The sequence below is a fragment of the Acanthochromis polyacanthus genome, chromosome 12 (assembly GCF_021347895.1).
Source record: "Acanthochromis polyacanthus isolate Apoly-LR-REF ecotype Palm Island chromosome 12, KAUST_Apoly_ChrSc, whole genome shotgun sequence".
Classification (NCBI taxonomy): Eukaryota; Metazoa; Chordata; class Actinopteri; family Pomacentridae; genus Acanthochromis; species Acanthochromis polyacanthus.
In genome coordinates, this window is record NC_067124.1 from 28,877,663 (window position 1) to 28,905,026 (window position 27,364).

The window sequence follows — 27,364 nt, forward strand, 5'->3', positions numbered from 1 at the left end:
GATGCGAATCACCACCCCTCTGTGGCTACGAAACACGTATAGGACATGAGTAGCTCATCACTGAAATAGCCAGCTGCTATCAGAAGCTACAGTCTTCACCAAGACACACAGAACTCCTCATTGAGTTAACAGCTGCTGACAGAAGCTATATTTCCAAGTCACCACCCCTCAGTAGCTACAAAACACACAAAGGCAAACTGTTGGACATTGAATCCCAGACTGAGAGTTTGGATGTAGGGTGATAGCAGGTGTGGTGATGGCTGGGGTCTTGTGGGAGGACTGTGTGTGCTTGTGGACCAGTCTGACGGGTTTGGAGGTGGGGAGAACCAGGGCTGAGAGCAGGTCTGGAGCCCCGGGCCAATCATTCCTGATGTCAGCCAGGTGGGATATGGAGCTCGTTCTTCAGCCAGCTGTGATCAATACAGGCTCCACAAGCCATCTCCGCACACAGAGGCTGTATAAAGTCCACTACCAACCACATGGCCACCAGGAGGATGCAACAGGCTCACTTTCTGTTTCGAGGAAAAATCTAGTTTCAGCCTCTAGTTTTGCATTATTTGCTTGAATTAGTGCTTGTGAGTTGTGTTGGTGTGTGTGCTTTAGTGCACAGTCTGTTGCCGAGTAAAATTTCTTAGCCTGGTGTTACTTGGTACTGACTCGTTCTCCGCTTTAGATAATTATTGCTCTTGTAAAATAAAGTCTATACTGCTTGTCAGCAGTTCTGTGAACTCTAGTTCCTTGTCCTTTGTCGGCTTCCGTAGTCCAATCCTCATAATTCCCCTGTCTTCTTGCTAGCTGTCACCCTCGTGTTTAGAGTAGTTTTGACTTTCCACAAATTATGTCAGTTCCCCTTCACTTTCCCTTATCTTTCCCTGAACTCATTGATTCATTATTTTCACACTTGTGTAAATAAACTTTTCATTTTGTTTTCCTGCATCTCTGACTCCCACCGTGACAAAGTTTCTGCAAATTTCTTGTTTTTGTTTTAATCAAACTTTAAGCTGACGTATCGAAAAAAAAATAGGCTTGATAACTTAATTTTTCTTCATCAATTCTGAATTTCAGACAGTTCAGATTTTGTGATGGAGGACTTGTAGACTGAACAAATATGATACAGAGAACATTTCAAGGTGAGTATCCTTAAAAATGACTTCCACTGAAGCAATGATTTCAGGAATATTTAAAATGATCACAGGACTAAATGTGGTCTGATCAGTCGATGGAAAATGTTCTGCTGCACGTATCTAATGCTAGTCACATTTCGCAATGAAATTTAGCTCTTTGACTCGTCAGTTTAGCAGACTAGTGTATAAAATGATGAAGTTTCATCTGACAAATCACCTCAGTTGGAGAGGACTTTTCATGTTTATTTGTAATTTTAAATTTTGTGGTGTTGTGCATTCAAGATTAAATGTGTTGAAACTGCTGCTCAAGAACACAAAAAAGTTAGATGTTGAATGAACTATTTTCATAAAAAGCTAGTAAATATAACATGATAAAGCCAAAATGTAAACTGTTGGACTAGTTTAAATTTGTCATATCAAATAATAGATATATTTGAAGATGAATTTCCTTCAGCTCAATATTTCTTGGTTGAACATAACTTCAAAGATTGGCACAAACACTTCTCATTTTTTGTATGTGCATTTGTAGAATGTGCTTCTACTTCCTGCAGCATATTGTAGAGTTACTCAATAAAGAGCTTGGAGCAAAGCACAGTAAGTGTTATCTTTCAGCCTTGTCGTGTAACCACAGCGGCATATTTGGGATTGTTGATCGATACCAGAGACTCTGTTTGCTTTGCAGGTGCTGTGAGACGCTTATACAAACGCCTGCCCCTTTACACGTGAAACGAAATGAGCGACTTATGAGCTTCAAGTCAAAAGCAAGAAGTGAGCTTTGTGCAGTGGGAGACACATCCCCAACCCCGAGGAGAAAAACCTGCATTTAGTGAGAGCTGGACGAAGGTGAAGGCGCCATGTTTTCATCAGTCGTCCTGCTGCAGACCTGCCTCACTGCAGCTCTCGGGGTGAGAAAGAGAAACAGATTCATACAGCTCATCTTCAAACTTTCAGTACAAGACAAGCTGAGATTTTTAGGACTTTTGCAGGCTGTACAGATCATGGTGGGCCTGTTCAACATCGGACTCGGACCGGGAAGAACAAGCATCCGTCCTGGAGATCTGACCAGTGTGGGAGCTGCTTACTGGCTGGGTGCTGTGGTAAAATCACATTGTTCTGCTCACTGTGTCATGTTTATTAGCTGCAGTAGTGGAAAAAATGTAAAATACTAAATACAAATGACAATACCACAGTATACACTGTAAAAACAAGGACTACCTGGCAGCTAAGATGATGAGAGAACCCTTGAGCAATTATGTTAGCACGTGAATAAAAGTGTAAGTTTTCATGGAAAACATGAAATTATTTGGATGATCCCAAACATTTGAATGATCGTGTACATTACAACATGCATTTAAAAAAAAATTGATCAGATAAACCAGAGTAAGAAGCTGCTCCACCATCATATTTGGTTTATCTTTCAAATGAGGTTTTCAAATGATCATTCGTATCTTGCGAAATCTTCTCCGAGTCTGAGAATTTTCTGAGCCGGTATTTCAGAAAATATCTGCTCATTTAAGCTGCTAATTTAAGTTTTTATTCTTATTTGGAGAGAATCATTTAGATGGACTATAGATTATCATTTCCAATTTGTATTTGATTGCCACTAACATCTCCTGACCTCCCATCAGTTCATCGTGACTGGAATCATGTCCATCTTATCTGGACGGTTCCCTTCCTCTTGCTTGGTGAGTCAAATCCCCCATACACTGAAAATAAGATCCTGTGTCCTTAAACATAATAAAATACTGCTGGAGTTTTACCTGAAGGAATGTTTCCTCTCAGATGGGCTTCACTGTCTTCATGAACATTGTTGGTGCCATCTTCGCCATTACTGGCATCGTGCTGTACGTCATCGACCTGAGAGAAGCTTCTTTTCTCTGGATGTGTGAACGCAACACTGCTAATCGCCATGACGACAGCTGCAGAAAAGTGGCACTCATTGCTGAGGTATCCCATATGTATTACATCCATAGTATGTGACACAACTAGAGTAGGAGCAAGTGCATTTGTGCTCTATGATATAATAATCAAGTGCATATTTATATATTTAAAATAGTTAATTATTTTAGTGGATTGTTATATATCGCCACAGAGTTTCCCAACAGGGCCATTCCCTTTCAAATCACTACATTTTTAACATCATCTTCTGCTTTTTAGAGCATAAAATATGGACATTTATGTAGACATTTGTGAATGTTGTGTAAAATATTTTTCTCATCATGTCACAGATCTGCAACATTGGACAAGCAAACCACAACTATTCTTAATTATGTAAATATACCTGAATAATTTAAATTTTACACTTAAACCCTAAAATATAATAATGGCAAAATCTGAGACACTAAATTTAGGATGTTATAATATCATATATAGTGCAAATTTACACCCTATTATGCGTATTCATCATCACAAATGTAGATATTAACATTTATTCATTACAAAATTAGATATAACACATATATCCAGCCATGGATTTAACCAGACAATCCCATTGAGATTAGAAATAAACTGTAAAACAGTAGAACAGATGGACAACTATTCAAGGTCAGTGACCTCAAGAAAACACTGACATTCCTCCTTCACTGCTTCTTTATGATATTCTTAAATTCATAAATGGAAATGAATGTTTCTAGTTTAAGACATTTTTGAAGAGTATATATAATACATACTTATATGATTAATTAAATATAAAGGTTTAGAATCTACAATATTAGATATAATACACATTTAATGACTCATTTAAATATAAAGGTTTAGACCCTACAATACAAATTTACATGACTCATTTGAGTATCAAAGTTGTGATTCTTCTGTATCATTTCTAATTCAAATGTACCTGAATTATTTAAATAATGTGATTGACTTAACATCACAAATCCAAAGCATTAATCATTTTACTTCCTGGTCCAACCTTCAGAGTTTGTTGGCATCCATGGACATCACACTGATCGGTTTGATCGTCCTCCAGCTGTTCGTCAGCGTTTGGTTTGCTGTTATGGGCATCAAGTCCTTGATCGGTCAGATGAGGAAGGTATGAAATCAACATAACACAGTTACACAATCCACATTAATCTGAAATGCTAGCATCGCAATGCTTGGATTTTTCATACAGTGTAACTATGATTAAGTGTCACTTCCCAGTTTCTGTCTGATGAAATGTTTCTGTGTCAGCAGAGCAGCAAAGACATTGAGGAACAGTTCAAAGAAGTCACATGTGTTGATTGAAAGCTTTTCATCTGAGCACGTAGATGCATCAAGCAGCAGCAGTGAAAGTCCTGCTTCTACACACTCCAGATGAAAGTTAACAAAACTGTGTAACGCTTTTGTTTTCAAGTCTCTCTCTGTGTGTTTGCATTTATTTTTGTGAATGATTGCTTGAATAAAACATTTTTAATCTCTTCAAAGGTATGTTGCTGTTGAGTTTCAATCATACATTTAAGAAATCTCAAATTCTGGCTTTGAAATAAAATAAAAACAGTAGCTGTTAATAACAAAACTTATCAAGAATCACTCAGATCAAAAGCTACACAGATGTGATCTGAGATGCTTTTGTGTACGTCGTGCAGATGTTTCACATCATTTAGCTTCTTAGTTTGTGTCTTTGTGGTTGTTTTTTGTCCTTTTCACTCATTTTCTTCCATATTTGAATCATGTTTTGTATTGCTTTGGTTAATTTGCATCTCCTTGCAGCAATTTCATGTCTCTTTCAGGTCAGCTTGTGTTCTATTTGAGTTGTTCTGCATCTGTTTTGTGTGACACTGAAGGCATTTTGTGTCTCATTCTGGTTGTTCTGCAACTCATAGGAGCCATTTTCTGTCTCTTTGAGGTAATTTAGTGTTACATTTTGGTTGCTTTGCATCTCCACATTACAAATTTGAGTCTGTGTGGTCATTTTGCATAATATTTTGAGTTATTTGGAGCCATTTTATATCTCTCTGAGGCCATCTTGTGCTGCATTTTAGCTGTTTTGTGTCTCTTTGTTGTAACTTTGTCTCTTTGTTCTCATTTGCTCATATTTTGTCTCATTTTGTTTGTTTGTTTTGCATCTTTTAAGCTATTCTATGACTCTTTGAACTCATTCTGCTGTTTTTGTTGTCTTTTTCTTACATTTTGATCAATTTGTGTGACATTTTGATTGCTTTGCATCTCTTTGTTGTCATTTATGTCTCATGGTGATTTTTTGCAATTAGTTCAGGTCATTCTGTAACATTTTTGCTGCTTTGCCTCTGTTTGTAACTCACATATGGTTGTTTTGCATATATCTGATGCCACCAAGTGTATTTGTGGTCATTCTGTGTCTTATTGTGGTTGTTTTGTTTCTCTTTTGTGTCACATTTGAGTCATTTGATATCTGATTTAGGTCATTCTGCATATTAGTTGTCATTATGTGCTGAAAAGCCATGTTGTTTTACTGTCTAAACGGTTGTGCATTCTCACATTTAATACACAATGAGGATTTGAGCAGAGGGGTTTGTTTGTTGCATTTACCAAAACAGATTCAGATTCAGTGGTTGTATGAGCTCAAAGGTAGTGTCTACAGGTACCTCTAGTACCGAGCTCAAAATCAACACTGGAAGAGTGAAAGAGGAGATGTAAGACCTGCCCTGTTGGAGGCTTTGCTGTGTATACGAGTGGGTTCACGGTTTTTCAACATAAACATCCTCCTTTAATTTTACTCTTCATTTTAAGAGAGAGTTTCGAACTAATGCTTTTATTGTGAAGAGTCAAGAGGCGTTTCCCTGCTGCTGCCTGAGCTGCTGTTTCGGGAATCACTGTCAGAGTTACAGGAAATCTGAGGAAACGAAATTCTTCTGAAGCGGGTATGTTTGCTGCACACCAAATCGCATTTTCAGTTACTTGTAATAATGAATCTGTTCTTTGTTTGTGTTGTTTGAGTTTTGAACTGAAAGAGATGACGTTTAGTCAAAGCTTTACTGCCAAAAACTGATGACTGTTTTTAATACAGTGATGCCAAACCTGCTATTGTGACAGAACACGTTATCACAGATATTAAATACCTCCAATAAGGGCTTGATGGTGTGGCCGTGTTTTGTGTCTCGTGTGATTTTAGTTTCTTATGTTTTTGTGTCTGTTTGTAAATGTTTTTGTCTCTTTATGGTTGTTTTAGTTCTATCTGAGTTTGTTTTGCAGATCTTTGTCTTCGTTTTGTGCTTATTTGTAGCAGTCTCTTTCTATTTCTAGTATTTCTAATTTTGCATCTATTTTAGGTCTGTTTTATGTGACTTTTGGCTTGTTTTGTGCCTATTTGCAGTATTTTTTCATGTATTTGTGGCTGTCTTTCTGGGTTTTTGTGGTTTGCGTCTCACTAAAGTTGTTTTCTGTTTCATTCGGATTATTTAGGTATTTTGATTTTTGATTTTTTTGTGTTTCTTTTTAATTTATAGTCATTTCTAATTTGTTGTGGGAATTGTGCATCTCTGTGGTTATTGTGTCTCTTTTAAATTGATGCCTATTTGTTGGTAATTGTCGTGTCTTGTTATTTTGCATCTTTCTAAGGTTGTTTTGTTTCTGTTTGTGAACATTTTGTGTCTCTTGTCGTTGTTTTCGGAGCAGTTTTATGTCTGCAGTTGTATTAAGACTAGTTGTGACAATTTTTCATCTCTATTTTTGTTTCATGTCTCTTTGTAGTTGTTTCTAATCTGTCTGTGTTGTTTTTTGTCTCTTTGAGGTTGTTTTGCATATCATTGCATTTGTTTGTGATTGCCTGTATTTATTTATAGTTATTTCTAATTATATATTTACATATTATATATATTTATATCATTGTTTATATAGTTGAATGAGAAGGTATGTCCAAACTGTTGACTGGCGGTGTTGAGTAATTTCGTTGTGGTTATTTTGGGTCTGTTTATATTTATTTTATTTTATATATTTCTTTATTTGGACGGGACAGTGCATATTAATGAACATAAAATCTTGTAATAGTTTCTACAAGGTTGCAGTCAATACGCCAGATTTAGCACGAGGCTAATCTCCATCCGTTGTCCCACACATAAAAGAACAAACAAAAGATAAATGGAAATACAGCATTACAGACAATATAGAAAAACATAGACAAGGACAATTAACACTGATTGGGTTAAACCTACCGTAAGATGCTACTATTTCGGAACAGTGCTTTCAAGGCATAGCTTGTCGTAAAGTGCATATAGTTAGAGAGTCTGTCCTTAAAATATCTGATTTTAAAATGCCTGAATTCCTCAATGTTCACACGTTTGACTGTCAATCAGCCAAGTCTTATACTGGCTCTTAAAACTGACAAAAGTGGAGCTTTCTGTGATAGCTGTAGGTAAAGTGTTCCAGTTTGCGCAACCTTTAATAGATAATACATTCTGTGCAAAGGCTGACTTTCTCAATTTTACATTACAATCACCCCTTGTGGCTGACCTCGTACTACCAGTACCATTTTTCTTTTTGATAAAATCCCCCAGCGGCGGTCGGGCCAATGGACTTACAGATTAAACAAGCACTTTCAAATGATTTAAAACTCTCAAAGGATAGAAATCCATATTTCTTGAAGATTCCACAATAATGAAATGACTGCGGCTTTTTGTCAAACACCTTAATGTCTTTTTTGTAGAGCTGTTCAATAGGTTTTAGAGCAGTGACACGAGCAAATGACCAGGTTGTAAAGCAGTATTCAATATGAGAAAGGACCATCAGTGAAGGTAGGATTTAGCAGCTTCTGTTGTTATGAAAGGCCGAATTCGTTTAAAATTTTGTAAGTTCAATTTAATTGTATTGGTTACCTTTTTTTGTGTTTTTTTATTTGTCGGTAATGTTGTCACTGCATCTCCTTAAGGTTGTTTCATGTCTGTTTGTGAACATTTTGTGTCTCGTTGCTGTACAAACACGATAGTTTCATGAGGTTCTCAGTTATTTTTCACTGTTGTCTGAGTAATCGATCTTTCTATTGAAGGATTCATCCTAAAATCTGTTTTCCACATGGTAGGTGTGAACGATGACCGTCCCTGTTGTTAAGGAAAAGCCAGTGACTGTGGTCACCGTGGCGACCGAGGGGAAGAGCTTGTGTCCTCCACTGTGTCAGATCCTGAAGGCTCTTTGCTACAGTCCAGTCTGCTGCTCAGTGAACAGAGGACTGATGCGGTCCCCTGTGATTGGAGCCCTTGGGGTGAGATCATCTCATTACATCCATCCATTCTCTATTTGCCACTTTATCTTTACTAGGGTCACTGGAGCCTATCCCAGCTGACTCGGGCGAAGGCAGGGGACACCCTGGACAGGTCACCAGTCTGTCGCAGGGCTACATATACAGACAAACAATCACATCTACGGACAATTTAGAGTGATCAATTAACCTCAGCATATTTTTGGACTGTGGGAGGAAGCCGGAGTGCCCGGAGAAAACCCACGCATGCACAGGGAGAACATGCAAACTCCATGCAGAAAGATCCCGGGACCATGCCGGGATTTGAACCTCCTAGCACTTTCGCTGCAAGGCAAAAGTGCTAACCGCTACGTCACTGTGCAGCCCTCATCTCATTACAGATGTTTGAAATGTTCAAGTGCAGCACAGTGACATGCTCTGCTCTGAATCTTCTGCAGGCTTTACAGATCATGGTGGGCCTGTTCAACATCGGACTTGGTCCAGGAAGAATGAGTATGCACCCTGAGGATTTCACCAACCTGAAAGCTGCTTACTGGCTGGGTGGCGTGGTAAAATATCTCTGTTATTCTCATATTACCTGAAAACCTTTTCAGATAAAAGCAGCAGGAGAACAGTCTCATAGGATAACATCACCAGTGCTTTATGAGAATCAATTCAATGGTTGTACTTTTACATTCTTATTTTAGTTTATTATGATGAAAAAAACTGGTGAAAATCAGTATTGTTTTCATTCTGATGAGCTGTCTGTCTCTCTTCAGTACATTGCTGCTGGAATTGTGTCAGTCTTTGCCGACCGTTTCCCGTCTCGCTGTTTGGTATGTAAAGAATAATAAATGACAAATCATCTCCTACAGAGTGGTGGAGCCTGTAACAACAGTAATATGTTCTCTCCTCTCAGGTGGGCTTTGGTGTGTTCATGAACATAGTGGGCTCCATCTTCGCTGTGGTTGGCATTGTGCTGTATGCCATAGACCTGGGAGAATCCTCTTTCAGCTGGTGGTGTGACGATAACTCTAATGATGGGTGCAAATTTTTGGCCAACTATGTTCAGGTAAACAGGCATTTAAAAGGTAAAAGTGTTTTTGTTTGTTTATTTTGTTTATTGTGTTTCCAGAACTGGATTTTTCTTTCTTAAATTGTAAATTCATCAGTTTTTTTTTTTTAAGTAGGCCATAGGGAAGTGTTGATTGCAGGGCTGTAAATGGGACATTTTTAGAAGTGATGTTGTATTTTGACTTGTATTTGTCACTAAGGAGCATTCAGTAGAATCAGTTTCATTTAAACCCAACAGTCTAAGAATCTCTTTAGTACTCTGTTTGTTTGTACCAAATAATGATTAATACTGGAATTAGTTAAGTGTCCCCCTCTGAACTCTGCAGTTTCTGGCTTTTTTTGTTGTTGTTCCCGTCTCATTTTTCCTCACTGTGAGCTCATTTTTCACTGCAATATAAAGTCCTCCTCCGCCATGAAAACAGCACAAGTGAAAGCAACAAAAGTACAAAGCTAGAATTAACGCGTGTAACCTTTCTCCCAGTTTGGAAAACAAAAAGTGACTAAACATACTATATATATATATATATATATATATATATATATATATATATATATATATATATATATATATGAATATAATTTTAACCAGGCTGCATTTATTTTATTGATCAATTGATCAAAACTGTCTTTTTACCAAAACAATTTCACCGAATGTGATAGAAAATACTTTATTCTTGGGGCTTTTCTAAATGAAACATGTAGAATAATGTGATTTTGATAAAATATTGCAGTTCAAGCTTAGATGTGGTTAATTTTCCTGATGTGCCTGAAGTTTCTTCCTCTGATAAATGGTGTCATTTTGGCGAATAAAAACAGAACATAACACACATTGAAAACCCACTGGAGGGTTCTGTGGGTCAGAGGGTTGAGTCTTCTTTGAGTCTAAACTGAATTCTTTCTTTCTGTCTCATTATGTGACAGCGATTGCTGACAGGAATGGATGTGACTTTGATCGTCCTCGCCTCCTTCCAGCTCTGTGTCTGCATTAGCGTCACAGTTCTGGGCATCAAGGCTCTGCACTACAGGGAGAATGTAAGAATCATGATCCAAATAACTGTCGTCATGTTGCAGCTGTATGGAGGTATTTCAGGTGCAAAATGTTTGAGCACCTGTAACATCGAATTTGTAGTTGTGTACATTGAATTTGTATGTGTACATTGAATTTGTATGTGTATCAGCAAATCTGATTTCCCACACTCTATGAGTTGTGTACTTGTAAAATAACTTTTTGTATGTGTCGATTTTTTTTCTTCCCACAAATACAACACAAAAATACACATTCACAAATCGTAATTACAGGTGCACAAATCACATTTACAGGTGCACAAATCATATTTACAGGTGTACAAATCCTTCTCTACAAGTCACATATTTCAACACTGACACGCTAACATTTTGCACCTATTGTTGCAGCACACTAAGTGCAAAACATACTTGTGCACCTGTATTGTACGAAGTGAAGTTGAGGTGAGAATTTGAATATGTGCAAATCTGAATGTGAACTTGTGCAGTAAGTATGTGAAATAATTTACCACCAAAATACACAAATTGCTACTTACAACCACTCGAATCCTCCCCACGAGTCACACATTCTCTGTTTTCTTCAGGTGCAAATCCGAAATGTACAGGTGCAAATCAGAAATCGTACTTCCGGTCCCGCTGAGATATTTGGTGCAAAACTACAAAACGATCCGATCTGTGTATAAATTCTATGCTCTGAGATTGACAGACTTTTCGGCCAGTCAGGGAGACGCTTTGCCCGCCCAGCCAATCAGAGGTTTTTATTCCGTCTGAGGTCGCTTTACCGACTTCCGGGTGTGGAATTTCACGATGGAGAGAGTGTAGGCCAGGGGTCGGCAAGTCGATGTGGCTTCGGGCCAGAATGTTTGTAAACAATCGAACAGCGGGCCAACCTGCGGGCGGGTGCGCTCCGATTCCGCGAGCAGCGGAGCTTCTACAGCTGATCGCCGCTGCTTGGGACACACGTCTCTGATCACAGATGTATTAAAAATGACTCCCGAGACACACACGTTTTGCACACACTGTTGCTCAGTGAAATCTGGCTGGTACAACCGTGTCCGACCAGTAGCGCAAACGCGGAAATGCCCGGCAGCAGCCGACAACACGAGTTTCGTGTAGCGGTGACGGACCGGCTTGGCTCCGTGCCAAATCAAATTTTCAAAATCATCTGGCGGGCCAGTTTTGGCCCGCGGGCCGCCAGTCGCCAACCACTGGTATATGCTTTGATTTCAATATACTAAGAGGAATGGATACGTTATTTGAGTCATTGGGAAATGCGCATTATAGAGATTAGAGCAGACCAGCCGTCCAAAACAAGAACTCCCTACACTCTCTCCATCGTGAAATTCCACACCCGGAAGTCGGTGAAGCGACCTCAGACGGAATAAAAACCTCTGATTGGCTGGGCGGGCAAAGCGTCTCCCTGACTGGCCGATAAGTCTGTCAATCTCAGAGCATAGAATGTATACACAGATCGGATCGTTTTGCAGTTTTGCACCAAATATCTCAGCGGGACCGGAAGTACGATTTCTGATTTGCACCTGTACATTTCGGATTTGCACCTGTACATTTCGGATTTGCACCTGTACATTTCGGATTTGCACCTGTAGATTTTGGATTTGCACCTGTAGAAAACAGAGAATGTGTGACTCGTGGGGAGGATTCGAGTGGTTGTAAGTAGCAATTTGTGTATTTTGGTGGTAAATTATTTCACATACTTATTGCACAAGTTCACATTCAGATTTGCACATATTCAAATTCTCACCTCAACTTCACTTCGTACAATACAGGTGCACAAGTATGTTTTGCACTTAGTGTGCTGCAACAATAGGTGCAAAATGTGAGCGTGTCAGTGTTGAAATATGTGACTTGTAGAGAAGGATTTGTACACCTGTAAATATGATTTGTGCACCTGTAAATATGATTTGTGCACCTGTAAATATGATTTGTGCACCTGTAAATGTGATTTGTGCACCTGTAATTACGATTTGTGAATGTGTATTTTTGTGTTGTATTTGTGGGAAGAAAAAAATCGACACATACAAAAATTATTTTACAAGTACACAACTCATAGAGTGTGGGAAATCAGATTTGCTGATACACATACAAATTCAATGTACACAACTACAAATTCGATGTTACAGGTGCTCAAACATTTTGCACCTGAAATACCTCCATACAGCTGCTGGACATCAGAAATGTCTAGTACAGCTGGATTACCATTTGTGTTAGAACAACTCAAGTAAAAGTGTTGAATTGTGAGCTTTGTTGCTTCATTGAAGTTGTTGTTTGTCTGCAGGGCGTCGCAGCAGACGTTGAGAATTACCAGCCTCTGCTGAAGGAAGTCCTCATGACCAGCCCTGGTGCTTAAAGCCAACTCACACAAACATACAGAAGCATTTAAAATTTTAAAAAAGCATGTGTATTTCATCCTTGCATTAATTCTTAAACAACTGGCTACAGAACCACTCTATAATGATATGACTGATACATACTAAAGGGAATGCTTACTCTAGAGTCCATTTAATGTGACTGGAAATGTTTTAGTTCTTCTGTTTTATTGCATGAGAATATTCTTTTAAACTTGCTGAATAAAAGGTGTTGAAATGGAGAAAGCTGTGTTCATTTCAATTCTACAGTTCTACAGTTTCATTTAGCAGATGTTTTTATCCAAAACAGACGTACATCTGAGAGTAAATACAACACAAGCAAGGACCTAGTCAGGAGAAAAAACCTGGATAAGAGCCTTAAAACAAGTTCAAGTGTGATAATAGGACCATGGTGTCTACAGGCAGTATGAGGGGTGATAGAAAATATTATTATAATTATTTTATTTTATTATTTTTGCAAGAGAAGAAGAGTCTAGCTATCTACCCGTACTGCGGTGGTGGTTGGATCAGACTCCTTTTGTTGGCTGAGTGTAGTGAGTGGAAGGGAGTGTAGACCTGAATGAGTGAGTTCAGGTTGGAGGGAGATGTTTTTATGGTACTTTTGAATGCAAGTGTCAGAGTTATTGAATTTTATGCAGGCAGCAACTGGAAGCCAGTGAAGCAATCTGAACAACGCAGTGAAGTGCTGTCTCTGGCTGGTTGAAAACCAAATGTGCTGCTGTGTACTGGATCATCTGCAGAGGTTTGACCGTGCGTGTGGGGAGGCCTGCCAGTAAGAAGTTGCAACAGTCGATGTGTGATATTACAAAAGTTTGGACCAGGAGTTGTGCTGCATGTTCAGGCAGGAAGGTTAAATATTTAAACATTTGACCTGATAATATCATATATAATACAAATTTACACCTCACAGTCATATTTATTATGCCTATTCATCTGACAAATGTAAATATTAACATTTAGACTTATATAAAACACAGATATCCATCCATTCTCTATACACCTCTTTATCCTCACCAGGGTCGCGGGGGGTGCTGGAGCCCATCTCAGCTGACTCGGGTGAAGGCAGGGGACACCCTAGACAGGTCGCCAGTCTGTCACAGGGCCCGGAGAAAACCCACGCATGCACAGGGAAAACATGCAAACTCCATGCAGAAAGATCCCAGGCCCAGGCCGGGATTTGAACTGGGGATCTTCTTGCTGCAAGGCAAAAGTGCTAACCACTACGTCCACTGTGCAGCCCTAAAACACAGATATCATAAATTAAAATATTAAAGATAGACACTATCATGTTATATGTCTTCTTCTTTTCCTTTCGGCTTTTCCCTTCAGGGGTCGCCGCAGCAAATCAATTGCCTCCATCTATCCCTGTCTGCTGCATCCTCTTCTCTCACACCAACTACCTTCATGTCCTCTTTAACCACATCCATAAACCTCCTCTTTGGTCTTCCTCTAGGCCTCCTGCCTGGCAGTGGGAAACTCAGCATCCTTCTACCAATATATTCACTCTCTCTCCTCTGGACATGTCTGAACCATCTCAGTCTGGCCTCTCTGACTTTATCTCCAAAGCCTCTAACATGTGCTATTCCTCTGATGTACTCATTCCTGATCCTATCCATCCTGGTCACTCCCAAAGAGAACCTCAGCATCTTCAGATCTGCTACCTCCACCTCTGCCTCCTGTCTTTTCCTCAGGGACACTGTCTCCAGACCAAACAACATGGCTGGTCTCACCCATAGACTGTATATAAAGATGGACGTAGCATCTGGCTCCAGAATTGAAGCAAACCTGGAAGTGTCAAAAACTTGCAATATCACGCCGTCCGCTAGGGTTGGCTCCAAAAAGCTTTTGCTCCATAGACCCCAATTCATTTTTGGAAAAAATAAAATTTGATAGACTGATTTTCTACAGCTCAGGATTTTTTTCCCGTTAGTTTTCATGGTCAAAATGAGAGATCAGGTGGCCGATCTTAAAATAAACCAATACTGAATTTTAAATAAATCGTTAAAGTTGGCGGAGCAAGGGGGCGGGGCTATACTTGATAGACAGCAACAGAAGCCTCTGCGGTAAGATGTGGGGGGATAAGAGAGTCCTCAGCCAATCCTGCCCCAAGTTGCTCTCCGGTCCAGCCTGTTTGATGACGCTACTTACATCACTGGCTCCAAAAAATCCAAAACGGCGACCAGGAAGTAGCAAAATCCAGGCTTCATTTTCTCGGCGTTGAAACCAACGGGTGACGTCACGGTTAGTTTACGCCTGGTCTCACCACAGTTTTGTAAACCTTTCCTTTCATTTTAGCTGAAACTCTTCTATCACACGTCACACCTGACACTTTTCTCCAGCCGTTCCAGCCTGCCTGTACACGCTTCTTCACCTCTTTTCCACACTCTCCATTGCTCTGGACTGTTGACCCTAAGTACTTAAAATCCTCCACCTTCTTGATCTCTTCTCCCTGTAACCTCACTCTTCCACTTGGGTCCCTCTCATTCACACACAGACACTCCGTCTTGCTGCGGCTAACCTTCATTCCTCTCCTTTCCACGCCTCTAGCTTCTCCTCCACCTGTTCCCTGCTCTCACTACAGATAATGTAGTGAGATGTCATCTGCAAACATCATAGTCCATGGAGACTCCTGTCTAACCTCGTCTGTCACCCTGTCCATCACCATAGCAAACAAAAAGGGGCTCAGAGCTGATCCCTGATGTATTCCCACCTCCACCTTGAACTCCTCTGTCACACCTACAGCACGCCTCACCACTGTCTTACAGTCCTCATACATGTCCTGCACCACTAACATACTTCTCTGCCACTCCAGACTTCCTCATACAAAACCACAGTTCCTCTCTGGGCACCCTGTCATAAGCTTTCTCCAGATCTACAAAGACACAATGCAGCTCCTTCTGACCTTCTCTGTACTTCTCTATCAACATCCTCAAAGCAAATATTGCATCTGTTGTACTCTTTCTTGGCATGAAACCATACTGCTGCTCACAGATGTTCACCTCTGCCCTTAGCCTAGCTTCAACTACTCTTTCCCATAGCTTCATCGTGTGGCTCATCAGCTTTATTCCTCTGTAGCTGCCACAACTCTGCACATCTCCCTTGTTCTTACAGATGGGCACCAGCACACTTCTCCTCCATTCCTCGGGCATCTTCTCACTATCTAAGGTCCTGTTGAACAACCCAGTCAGAAACTCTACTGCTACCTCTCTGAGACACTTCCATACCTCCACAGGTATATCATCAGGACCAAGTGCCTTTCCACTCTTCATCCTCTTCAATGCCCTCCTCACTTCATCCTTACTAATCTTTGCTACTTCCTGGTCCACAACAGTCACCTCTTCTACTCTTCGTTCTCTCTCATTTTCCTCATTCATCAACTCTTCAAAGTACTCTTTCCATCTTCCCATCACACTATTGGCACCTGTCAACACACTTCCATCCTTATCCTTTATCACCCTAACCTGCTGCACGTCCTTCCCATCTCTGTCTCTCTGCCTTGCCAACCTGTACAGATCAGTCTCTCCCTCCTTACTGTCCAGCCTAACATACAAGTGATCGTAAGCCCCTTGTTTGGCCTTTTCCACCTCTACTTTCACCTTACGCTGCATCTCCCTGTACTCCTGTCTACTCTCTTCAGTCCTCTCTGTGTCCCACTTCTTCTTAGCTAACCTCTTTCTCTGAATCCACTCCTGCACCTCCACATTTCACCACCAAGTCCCCTTATCTCCTTTCCTTCCAGATGACACACCAAGCAATTTCATGTCTCTTTCAGGTCAGCTTGTGTTACATTTGAGTTGTTCTGCATCTGTTTTGTGTGACACTGAAGGCATTTTGTGTCTCATTCTGGTTGTTTTGGAACTCACAGTAGCCATTTTCTGTCTCTTTGAGGTAATTTAGTGTTACATTTTGGTTGCTTTGCATTTCCACATTACAAATTTGAGTCTTTGTGTTCATTTTGCATTATATTTTGGGTCTTAATTTGTTCGTTTTGTGTCAATTTGGAGCCATTTTATATCTCTCTGAGGCCATCTTGTGCTGCATTTTAGCTGTTTTGTATCTCTTTGTTGTAACTTTGTCTCTTTGTTCTCATTTGCTCATATTTTGTCTCATTTTGTTTGTTTGTTTTGCAACTTTTATGCTATTCTATGACTCTGAGCTCATTCTGCTGTTTTTGTTGTATTTTTCTGACATTTTGATCAATTTGTGTGACATTTTGATTGCTTTGCATCTCTTTGTTGTCATTTATGTCTCATGGTGATTTTTTGCAATTAGTTCAGGTCATTCTGTAACATTTTTGCTGCTTTGCCTCTGTTTGTAACTCACATTTTGGTTGTTTTGCATATATCTGTTGCCATAGAGTGTCTTTGTGGTCATTCTGTGTCTTAGTGTGGTTGTCTTGTTTCTCTTTTTGTCACATTTGAGTCATTTGATATCTGATTTAGGTCATTCTGCATATTAGTTGTCATTATGTGTTGAAAACCCCTGATGTTTTACTTTCTAAACTGTTGTGCATTCTCACATTTCACAGACAATAGCAGTATTCATATTAATATTAATGCACGGGATGTGGGCAGAGGGGTTTGTTTGTTGCATTTGCCAAAACAGATTCAGATTCAGTGGCTGTATGAGCTCAAAATCAATATTGGAAGATTGAAAGAGGAGATATAAAACCTGCCCTGTTGGAGGCCTTGCTGTGTATATGAGTGAGTTCACGGTTTTTCAACATGAACATCCTCCTTTAATTTTACTCTTCATTTTAAGAGAGACTTTTGAACTGATGCTTTTATTGTGAAGAGTGAAGAGGCGTTTCCCTGCTGCTGCCTGAGCTGCTCTTTCCAGAATCACTATCAGAGATACAGGAAATCTGAGGAAGCAAAACACACCGGGAACAGGTACGTTTGCTGCACACAAAATCGCATTTTCATTTACTTGTAATAACGAATCTGTTCTTTGTTTGTGTTGTTTGAGTTTTGAACTGAATGAGATGATGTTTAGTCAAAGCTTTACTGTCTGTCACAGAGAGATGCAGGAAAGATGCTCTGAGCTTTCTAAAAGGTTATTTTTCTTTGTATTTATTTCATTTTTGTGAAGGTTATTGTGAGTAGTTTTGGTTTCAAACAGTTTTGTGTGTGTCTGTGTGTTGTAGGAAGACACTGATTTGTTGTTTTTGTGAGAGTCTGGATGAGGTTACATCATCTTGTTTGTGTCTGTTGTGATCAGAGGAAGTGCAGCACTTCCTGGGAAATTTCTGAACCTCCTAATATGAGATGACAAAAAACCGGTGACTACTTTTAATACAGTGATGCCACACCTGCTGTTGTAACAGAACACGTTATCACAGATATCAAATACCTCCAATTATGAAATGACTGCGATTTTTTTGTCAAACACCTTAATGTCTTTTTTGTAGAGCTGTTCAATAGGTTTTAGAGCAGTGACATGAGCAACCAGGTTGTAAAGCAGTATTCAATATGAGAAAGGACCATCAGTGAAGGTAGGATTTAGCAGCTTCTGTTGTTATGATAGGCCGAATTTGTTTAAAATTTTGTAAGTTAAATTTGATTCTATTGGTTACCTTTTTTGTGTTTTTTAAGAATAATTACTTGTCGGTAATGTTGTCACTGCATCTCCTTAAGGTTGTTTCATGTCCGTTTGTGAACATTTTGTGTCTCGTTGCTGTACAAACACGATAGTTTCATGAGGTTCTCAGTTATTTTTCACTGTTGTCTGAGTAATCGATCTTTCTATTGAAGGATTCATCCTAAAATCTGTTTTCCACATGGTAGGTGTGAGCGATGACCGTCCCTGTTGTTAAGGAAAAGCCAGTGACTGTGGTCACCGTGGCGACCGAGGGGAAGAGCTTGTGTCCTCCACTGTGTCAGATCCTGAAGGCTCTTTGCTACAGTCCAGTCTGCTGCTCAGTGAACAGAGGACTGATGCAGTTGCCTGTGATCGGAGCCCTTGGGGTGAGATCATCTCATTACAGATGTTTGAAATGTTCAAGTGCAGCACAGTGACATGCTCTGCTCTGAATCTTCTGCAGGCTGTACAGATCATGGTGGGCCTGTTCAACATCGGACTTGGTCCAGGAAGAATGAGTATGCACCCTGAGGATTTCACTAACCTGAAAGCTGCTTACTGGCTGGGTGGCGTGGTAAAATATCTCTGTTGTGCTCATATTACCTGAAAAACTTTTCAGATAAAAGCAGCAGGAGGACAGTCTCATAGGATAACATCACTAGTGCTTTATGAGAATCAATTCAATGGTTGTACTTTTAAAGTTGTCATTTTAGTTTATTATGATGAAAAAAATGGTTAAATTTGATTTGATTTGAATTTATTTATTTGATAGGGACGATGCCGTTTCACATAGTTCCATCACTAAGCATGAATCTGATGTGCTGCACAGAGAGTTTATAGCAAATGCTAATTTCCAACTCTAAAAATCAGTATTGTTTTCATTCTTATGAGCTGTCTGTCTCTCTTCAGTACATTGCTGCTGGAATTGTGTCAGTCTTTGCCGACCGTTTCCCGTCTCGCTGTTTGGTATGTAAAGAATAATAAATGACAATTCATCTCCTACAGAGTGGTGGAGCCTGTAACAACAGTAATATGTTCTCTCCTCTCAGGTGGGCTTTGCTGTGTTCATGAACATAGTGGGCTCCATCTTCGCTGTGGTTGGCATTGTGCTGTATGCCATAGACCTGGGAGAAACCTATTACAGCTGGTGGTGTGACGATAACTCTAATGATGGGTGCAGATTTTTGGCCAACTATGTTAAGGTAAACAGGCATTTAAAAGGTAAAAGTGTTTGTGTTTGTTTTTGTTTGTTTATTTTGTTTCCAGAACTGGATTTTTCTTTCTTAAATTGTAAATCCATCAGTGTTTTTTGAAGTAGGCCATAGGGAAGTGTTGATTGCAGGGCTGTAAATGGGACATTTTTAGAAGTGATGTTGTATTTTTACTTGTATTTGTCACTCAGGAGCATTCAGTAGAATCAGTTTCATTTAAACCCAACAGTCTAAGAATCTCTTCAGTACTCTGTTTGTTTGTACCAAATAATGATTAATACTGGAATTAGTTGTGTCCCCCTCTGAACTCTGCAGTTTCTGTCCGTTTTTGTTCCTGTCTCATTTTTCCTCACTGTGAGCTCATTTTTCACTGCAATATAAAGTCCAGCTCCTCCATGAAAACAGCACAAGTGAAAGCAACAAAAGTACAAAACTCGAACTAACACATGCAACCTTTTTCCCAGTTTGGAAAACAAAAAAATGACTGAACATACTTTTCACACACGCACACACACACACACACACACACACACACACACACACACATATATATATATATACAGGGCTCCAGACTGTGACTAAATGGTCGCATTTTGCGACCAAAATTTGAGCGAGTGCAAGTAAATTTTTCATCTGTTGTTGTTGTTCCTCCTTCGCGGGCGAAGATGACCACAACTTCTTGAATCACTGGGGCTTGTGGTGCGAAGATGGCTGATCAACCCGATCCTTGCTCGAAAATGTCTCGCACAGTGTGGACAGGCAAATGCCGGGGGCGAGCCGGACCGAGAGGTGGTGCTCGCTCTGCTTTTGCGACGCTGGCATTTCTGCTCCTGTTCCTCAACACGCCTCACTTCGTATCCTGACACGCCAGAGCTGACCACTGCATGCCATACATAACGGTCTTGTGCCGTTGCTTACCAGGTGTCAGGGTTGATGCTGCAGCACTTCAGGGACGCTTTCAGTGTGTCCTTATATCGCTTCCTCTGCCCTCCTTAGGAGCGCTTGCCTTCCTTCAGTTCACCATAGAGCAGTCTCTTTGGTAGTCGCTCGTCAGGCATGCGGTGTACATGCCCTGCCCATCTGAGTTGGGAGTGCTTGAGCATCGCGTGAACGCTCTCCATCTAGGATCCCTGGAACACCTCTGTGTCTGGCACTTTGTCCTTCCATTTGATGTGCAGCAGGTGTCTGAGACACCTCATATGGAAGGAGTTCAGCTGTTTGGCATGCTGGCTGTACACCGTCCAAGTTTCGCAGCCCTATAATAGGGAGGGCAAGACGACTGCGCGGTACACCTTAAGCTTGGTCTGAAGGCTGATCCCTCTTCTTTCCCAGACTCTGTCCCTGAGTCGACCAAAAGCCGAGCTGGCCCTGGCAACTCTGAATGACCCTTCCTCGTCGATGCTGACAGTTCGTGACAGCGTGCTGCCAAGGTAAACAAACTTGTCTGCCACTGTCAGCTTCTCACCGTTGACTGTGATGGTTGGTTCTGTGTAGGGAATGGCAGGAGCTGCCTGGTGCATCATTTCGGTCTTCTTTGTGCTTATCGTCAGACCGAAGTCGACACATGCTTTGGCAAATTGGTCCATGCTTTCCTGCATGTTGGACTGAGTACTTGCATTCAATGCACAGTCGTCAGCGAAGAGAAAGTCACGGGCAATGTCTTCCTGGACTTTGGTTTTTGCATGCAGCCTCCGTAGATTGAACGGCTTTCCATTAGTTCAGAATCTGAAGTCAACTCCGATGTCACCCTCACGAAAAGCATCTGACAACATGGCCAAGAACATCATACTGAAGAGAGTCGGTGTGAGGACACACCCTTGCTTGACGCCATTTGTAACAGGGAAGGGCTTTGAGAGCTCTCCGTCGTCCTGCACGCAGGCTTGCATGCCATCGTGAAACTGTCTGTACAGGGAAATGAACTTAGCAGGGCATCCGAACTTGGCCATGATATTCCAGAGCCCCTCCCGACAGACGGTGTCAAAAGCCTTCGTCAGATCCACGAAGGCGGTGTAGAGGCCGACGTTCTGTTCCCGACACTTCTCCTGGAGTTGATGTGCTGCGAAATTCATGTCCACAGTACTGCGTCCCTGTCTGAACCCGCACTGACTTTCAGGTAGTAGGCCTTCTTCCAAGTGGTGGTTCAGCAATACTCTGGTCAGAATCTTCCCAGCAATGGAGAGTAGCGAGATGCCCCGGTGGTTGTCACACACCTGTCGATTTCCCTTGCACTTGTACAAGTGGACAATAGAAGTGTCCTTGAATTCCTACGAGATTTTCTCCTGGTTCCACATGGATTGGAATATCTCCGTGAGCTTCCTGATCAAGGTTGGGCCACCAGAAGCATAGATTTCCACAGGGATGGAGTCAGCACCAAGTGCTTTTCCACTAGACAGGCGCTTGACTGCCTTTTCCACTTCAGTTTCAGTAGGGATGTCGGCAAGAGAGTGCTTGGTTGGAACCTGGGGCAGCCTTGTGATCACTTCCTCATTGATGGTAGATGGACAGTTGAGGACATTGCTGAAGTGTTCTGCCCAGCGTTGAAGGACCTTTTCCTTGTCCGTGGTCAGTATGTTCCCATCTGCGCTGAGGAGGGGAGACGATCCAGACGAAATGGGTCCGTATACCGCCTTGAGTGCACTGTAGAAGTTCTTCATGTCATTTGCGATTAGCAAAAGACGGGTGAAGTTGAGACTTGCGCGAGTTGGATTAAAGTGAGGGAGAGTTGCGCAGGGTCGTCAGCCTCACTCTCTCGTCCTGGCCCATCTATGTCCAGTGGCAAGACTTGGTCAAGACTGCTGGAGATGAGTCTGGATGCAGTGGATGGCCAGTAGTGACCTACGTGTCTCACTGTGCCCCGATTGCGCTCCACAGCGCTAAGCTGATTCCACCTTCCTACCCGTTGAACCAGTCAGGTGGTTTCCTCCATGTAGTCCGCCGGGTTCAGACTTTACATGCAGTAGGCAGACAATTCCAGTATCGACTGTCCAAGTGGCATGTTCACTTGAGCAGGAAGACTCAGAGTTTTCTTGCTCTTAGCCTTTGCCTAAAAAGGCACAACCTACAAGGCAGCAGGTGGTTGGAATGGTAAAGTGACAGAGCATGTCCACATGCCGGTGGGTCATGAACACAGTACCTCTAGGGCTCCAACCTGCTCCGAGATCCCTCACAGTTTAGCCTGGGCCGCAAGGTACCCAGTTACCATGGTGTGCCACGAGGAGGCACTGTGAGAGTCTTGATGAGTAGGACTGTAAAACCATCAGGGAGGGGCTTACGCACTTGGCCCTCCTTTTCACTCTGACGAGCTAGGTGGTGGCTGTAGCAGGAAGCGAGAAGACATGCAAGCAAGCAACTACACTACCCTATACTAGAGCACTACAGCCTACACACCCTGTGCCCAAAGGACACCACACCATAACCACACCGATTTCTTTTTAAATTATTGAACATTTTTTGTTACTGACAAACATCTGCTCCACACTTCAGCCTCGTAGACAGTCATGCGCAAATGAGCTGTTTGCCAACCAACATTAACTTCAAAAGAAGAAGACAGGAGTCGAACACCAGAGAAGAAGAAGGCACCAGGCGGGCCAATGTGTGTGAGAGCAGGGGGTGAATGACGGTGAAGCTCCTGATGTTTCACAAAGCCTCTATTTACGTTTAGCCTTATTTTGAACACAAATTCACCTTCCTGTCCTTCCCTCCTTTCTTGTCCCCATTCCAAATGCTTCTAAGTTTAAACACATCCTTTGCTAGACAGCAAAAGCATGGAACCGTTTTCTTTCATCTTTACGTGAATTTTCGGACTTTTCGGCAGCGTCTTCGTTATGTCAAGAAACCTCTTTTTAGAGAAGCACTTCCTGTGCCGCTGGAATGGTTACAAAATAAAAGCCCGTAGCATTAAAAATACACCTTCAAAATAAAAGCCTGGAGAGAACGGTTATTTTAACACTAGCAAAACAAAGGCTTGCAAAAAGTGATGACTTGATCAGCAGACCTTTATAAGAGTAATTTACATGTGATTTGGTATAAATACATAACGTGCCCATGCATAACACATGCCTGTGCTCAGCACAAGGTTATTTTTATTAAAATTTTCATCTGTCGGAACTTATAAATCAACTGAGCAGCCTTGGTGGAGTACTGCATTTTCTGAGTGCTTTTCTTGTTATGTTGTGTCAACTGCTGCACTATAAAATGTGAATTGAAAACATAGTTTCTGCATTTATTGTGCAAGTGTTTATCAGTAATGCAGTGAAAATGAGAGGAAATGTGAATATTTACTTTGCAAGTCGATTTTGGTGTGCGCCCTTAAATTTTCTGCCGCTAAAATTTTAAGTAAGGGGCCACTGTGCTCCTAGGAAAAAAAGTTAGTCTGGAGTCCTGATATATATTTATATACCGTATTTTCGACACTATAAGGCGCACCTAAAAGCCTTCAATTTTCTCAAAAGCCGACAGTACGCCTTACAATCCGATGCGCCATATATATGGATCAATATTGATTAACCATGGCTACCGTAGTCTGGGGGGTGTCGCAAGGCATCCAGCCTGCCGAAATCCCTGGTTTACAGTTGCTTTTGTTATTACAACGAGGCACTAATGTGCGCATTACAGGAGGTAAACACGCCAAGCACCTCCCTCCCTCCCAGGCATTTATCCATCTCATACCTGCGTGTGGGTTTGTACTATGTGGTTTGCTGATTGGTCATTTCTGTCAATCTCCACTCGGTTGATCACCAGCCATTATCAGGGACAATGCTCACATTCCTCAGAAATGGTCCTCATTTCAAAATGAATAGATAGTAGCCAGAGCCATCTGGCACAGTTCTGGGAGTAAAAAAACATGTCAAAACCTGGGATTTCATATGTTAAACATGAACAACACGCCTCCTCCCGAACACTCTTCACACTTCTGTATGTCCACGACTCAGCATAATAAACAATCCACCATCAGTCTTCTCTTCTTATTCATGATCAACACGTATCTCATGGGATGTTAAGTGCTAACATTAGCTCACAGGCTGGCCCAGGCTTCTTCTCTTGTTCATTGTTAGAGCAATACAGCGCCCCCCAAAGGTGAACTGAGCTCTGGAAACGGCTCTGTGTGGATAGCAGAAACGGCTTCGTCTTGTAGCTTCTATTCTATGCGCCATATAATGCGGTGCGCCATATATATGAAAACTGTTTTCAAATAGGCCATTCATTGAAAGTGGGGCGGCATGACTCAGTGGGTAGAGTGGCCGTCTTGTAACTGGAAGGTTGCCGGTTCGATCCTCAGCCCATTGTGCTCATGTCTAGGTGTCCCTGAGCAAGACACCGAACCCCTAATTGCTCCTGATGGGTTGTGGTTAGCACCTTGCATGGCAGCTCCCGCCATCAGTGTGTGAATGGGTAAATGTGACATATCATCATGTAAAGTGCTTTGGATAAAAGCGCTATATAAATACTACCATTTAAAGTGTGCCTTACACTCCAATGCGCCATATAGTGCAGAAAATACGGTATATATGATTTTTTTTTACCAGGCTGCATTTATTTTATTGATCAATTCATCTGAAAACTGTCTTTTTACCAAAAAAAATTCACCGAATGTGATAGAAAATAGTTTATTATTGGGCCTTTTCTGAATGAAACATGTAGAATAATGTGATTTTGATGAAATATTGCAGTTCAAGCTTAGATTTGGTTAATTTTCCTGATGTGCCCAAAGTTTCTTCTGATAAATGCTGCCATTTTGGCCAATAAAAACAGAACATAGCACACAATCTTCTTTGAGTCTAAACTGAATTCTTTCTTTCTGTCTCAATTCTTATGTGGCAGCGATTGCTGACAGGAATGGATGTCACTTTGATCGTCCTCGCCTCCTTCCAGCTCTGTGTCTGCGTTAACTTCACGGTTCTGTTCATCAAGGCTCTGCGCTACAGGGACAATGTAAGAATCATGATCCAAATAACTGTCGTCATGTTGCAGCTGCTGGACATCAGAAATGTCTAGTACAGCTGGATTACCATTTGTGTTAGAAGAACCCAAGTAAAAGTGTTGAATTGTGAGCTTTGTTGCTTCATTGAAGTTGTTGTTTGTCTGCAGGGCGTCGCAGCAGACGTTGAGAATTACCAGCCGCTGCTGAAGGAAGTCCTCATGTCCAGCCCTGATTCTTAAAGCCAACTCACACAAACATACAGAGGCATTTAAAATTTTAAAAAAGCATGCGTTTTCATCCTTGCATTAATTCTTAAACAACTGGCTGAAGAACCACTCTACAATGATATGACAGAGACATACTAAAGGGAATGCTTACTCTAGACTCCATTTAATGTGACTGGAAATGTTTTAGCTCTTCTGTTTTATTGCATGAGAATATTCTTTTAAACTTGCTGAATAAAAGGTGTTGAAATGGAGAAAGCTGTGTTCATTTCAATTCTACAGTTCTACAGTTTCATTTAGCAGATGTTTTTATCCAAAACAGACGTACATCTGAGAGTAAATGCAACACAAGCAAGGACCTAGTCAGGAGAAAAAACCTGGATAAGAGCCTTAAGACAAGCTCAAGTGTGATAATAGGACCATGGTGTCTACAGGCAGTATGAGGGGTGATAGAAAATATTATTATAATTATTTTATTATTTTTGCAAGAGAAGAAGAGTCTAGCTATCTACCTGTACTGCTGTGGTGGTTGGATCAGACGCCTTTTGTTGGCTGAGTGTAGTGAGTGTAAGGGAGTGTAGACCTGAATGAGTGAGTTCAGGTTGGAGGGAGCTGTTTTTATGGTACTTTTGAATGCAAGTGTCAGAGTTATTGAATTTTATGCGGGCAGCAACTGGAAGCCAGTGAAGCAATCTGAACAACGCAGTGAAGTGCTGTCTCTGGCTGGTTGAAAACCAAATGTGCTGCTGTGTACTGGATCATCTGCAGAGATTTGACCGTGCGTGTGGGGAGGCCTGCCAGTAAGAAGTTGCAACAGTCGATGCGTGATATTACAAAAGTTTGGACCAGGAGTTGTGCTGCATGTTCAGGCAGGAAGGTTAAATATTTAAACATTTGACCTGATAATATCATATATAATACAAATTTACACCTCACAGTCATATTTATTATGCCTATTCATCTGACAAATGTCAATATTAACATTTATCCATCCATTCACTATACACCGCTTTATCCTCACTAGGGTGCTGGAGCCTATCCCAGCTGACTCGGGCGAAGGCAGGGGACACCCTGGACAGGTCGCCAGTCTGTCACAGGGCTACATATACAGACAAACAATCACACTCACATTCACACCTACAGGCAATTTCGAGTGATCAATTAACCTCAGCATATTTTTGGACTGTGGGAGGAAGCCGGAGTTCCTGGAGAAAATATTAACATTTAGACTTTCAAAAATTATATAAAACACAGATATCACAAATTAAAATGTTAAAGCTTAGACACTACACACGTGGACAAAATTGTTGGTACCCCTCAGTTAAAGAAGGAAAAACCCACAATTCTCACTGAAATCACTTGAAACTCACAAAAGTAACAATAAATAAAAATTTATTGAAAATTAAATAATCAAAAACAGCCATCACTTTTGAATTGTTGATTAACATAATTATTTAAAAAAACAAACTAATGAAACAGGCCTGGACAAAAATGATGGTACCTCTATAAAAGATTGAAAACTATTTGACCAGAGTGACATGATTAACTCAGGTGTGTCATTTAATTGACATCACAGGTGTTTCCAAACTCATAATCAGTCAGTCTGCCTATTTAAAGGGAGACAAGTAGTCACCCTGCTGTTTGGTGAAAAGGTGTGTACCACACTGAACATGGACAACAGAAAGCGAAGGA

At 41.1% G+C, this 27,364-nt stretch overlaps 2 protein-coding genes across 4 annotated transcripts; both read left to right on the forward strand.

Moving 5' to 3' along the window:
• The first annotated feature begins 1,851 nt into the window (after positions 1 to 1,851).
• Positions 1,852 to 5,691, forward strand: LOC110970763 (membrane-spanning 4-domains subfamily A member 15-like). Its single transcript, XM_022221080.2, has 6 exons — positions 1,852 to 2,029; positions 2,111 to 2,221; positions 2,753 to 2,809; positions 2,907 to 3,071; positions 4,042 to 4,155; positions 4,299 to 5,691. Exons 1-6 carry the CDS (start codon positions 1,979 to 1,981, stop codon positions 4,347 to 4,349), a joined length of 549 nt encoding a protein of 182 aa, XP_022076772.2. The 5' UTR covers positions 1,852 to 1,978; the 3' UTR covers positions 4,350 to 5,691.
• Positions 5,692 to 5,815: 124 nt separating this feature from the next.
• On the forward strand, positions 5,816 to 25,930 carry LOC127536501 (uncharacterized). Of its 3 annotated transcripts, none has more exons than XM_051957091.1 (7): positions 5,816 to 5,944; positions 8,098 to 8,277; positions 8,712 to 8,822; positions 9,033 to 9,089; positions 9,173 to 9,325; positions 10,249 to 10,359; positions 12,647 to 12,962. In XM_051957091.1, the coding sequence occupies exons 2-7, from the start codon at positions 8,107 to 8,109 to the stop codon at positions 12,716 to 12,718; spliced, it is 675 nt and encodes a 224-aa protein (XP_051813051.1). In that variant the 5' UTR covers positions 5,816 to 5,944; positions 8,098 to 8,106; the 3' UTR covers positions 12,719 to 12,962. The 3 variants fall into 3 exon arrangements, with proteins under 3 accessions (XP_051813051.1, XP_051813049.1, XP_051813050.1); XM_051957089.1 differs by lacking the exons at positions 8,098 to 8,277; positions 8,712 to 8,822; positions 9,033 to 9,089; ... (1 more) ...; positions 10,249 to 10,359; positions 12,647 to 12,962 and adding exons at positions 18,524 to 18,703; positions 18,781 to 18,891; positions 19,227 to 19,283; ... (1 more) ...; positions 25,349 to 25,459; positions 25,616 to 25,930 and having other exon boundaries at positions 5,924 to 5,944; XM_051957090.1 differs by lacking the exons at positions 5,816 to 5,944; positions 8,098 to 8,277; positions 8,712 to 8,822; ... (2 more) ...; positions 10,249 to 10,359; positions 12,647 to 12,962 and adding exons at positions 17,505 to 17,629; positions 18,524 to 18,703; positions 18,781 to 18,891; ... (2 more) ...; positions 25,349 to 25,459; positions 25,616 to 25,930.
• The last annotated feature ends 1,434 nt before the right edge of the window (positions 25,931 to 27,364 follow it).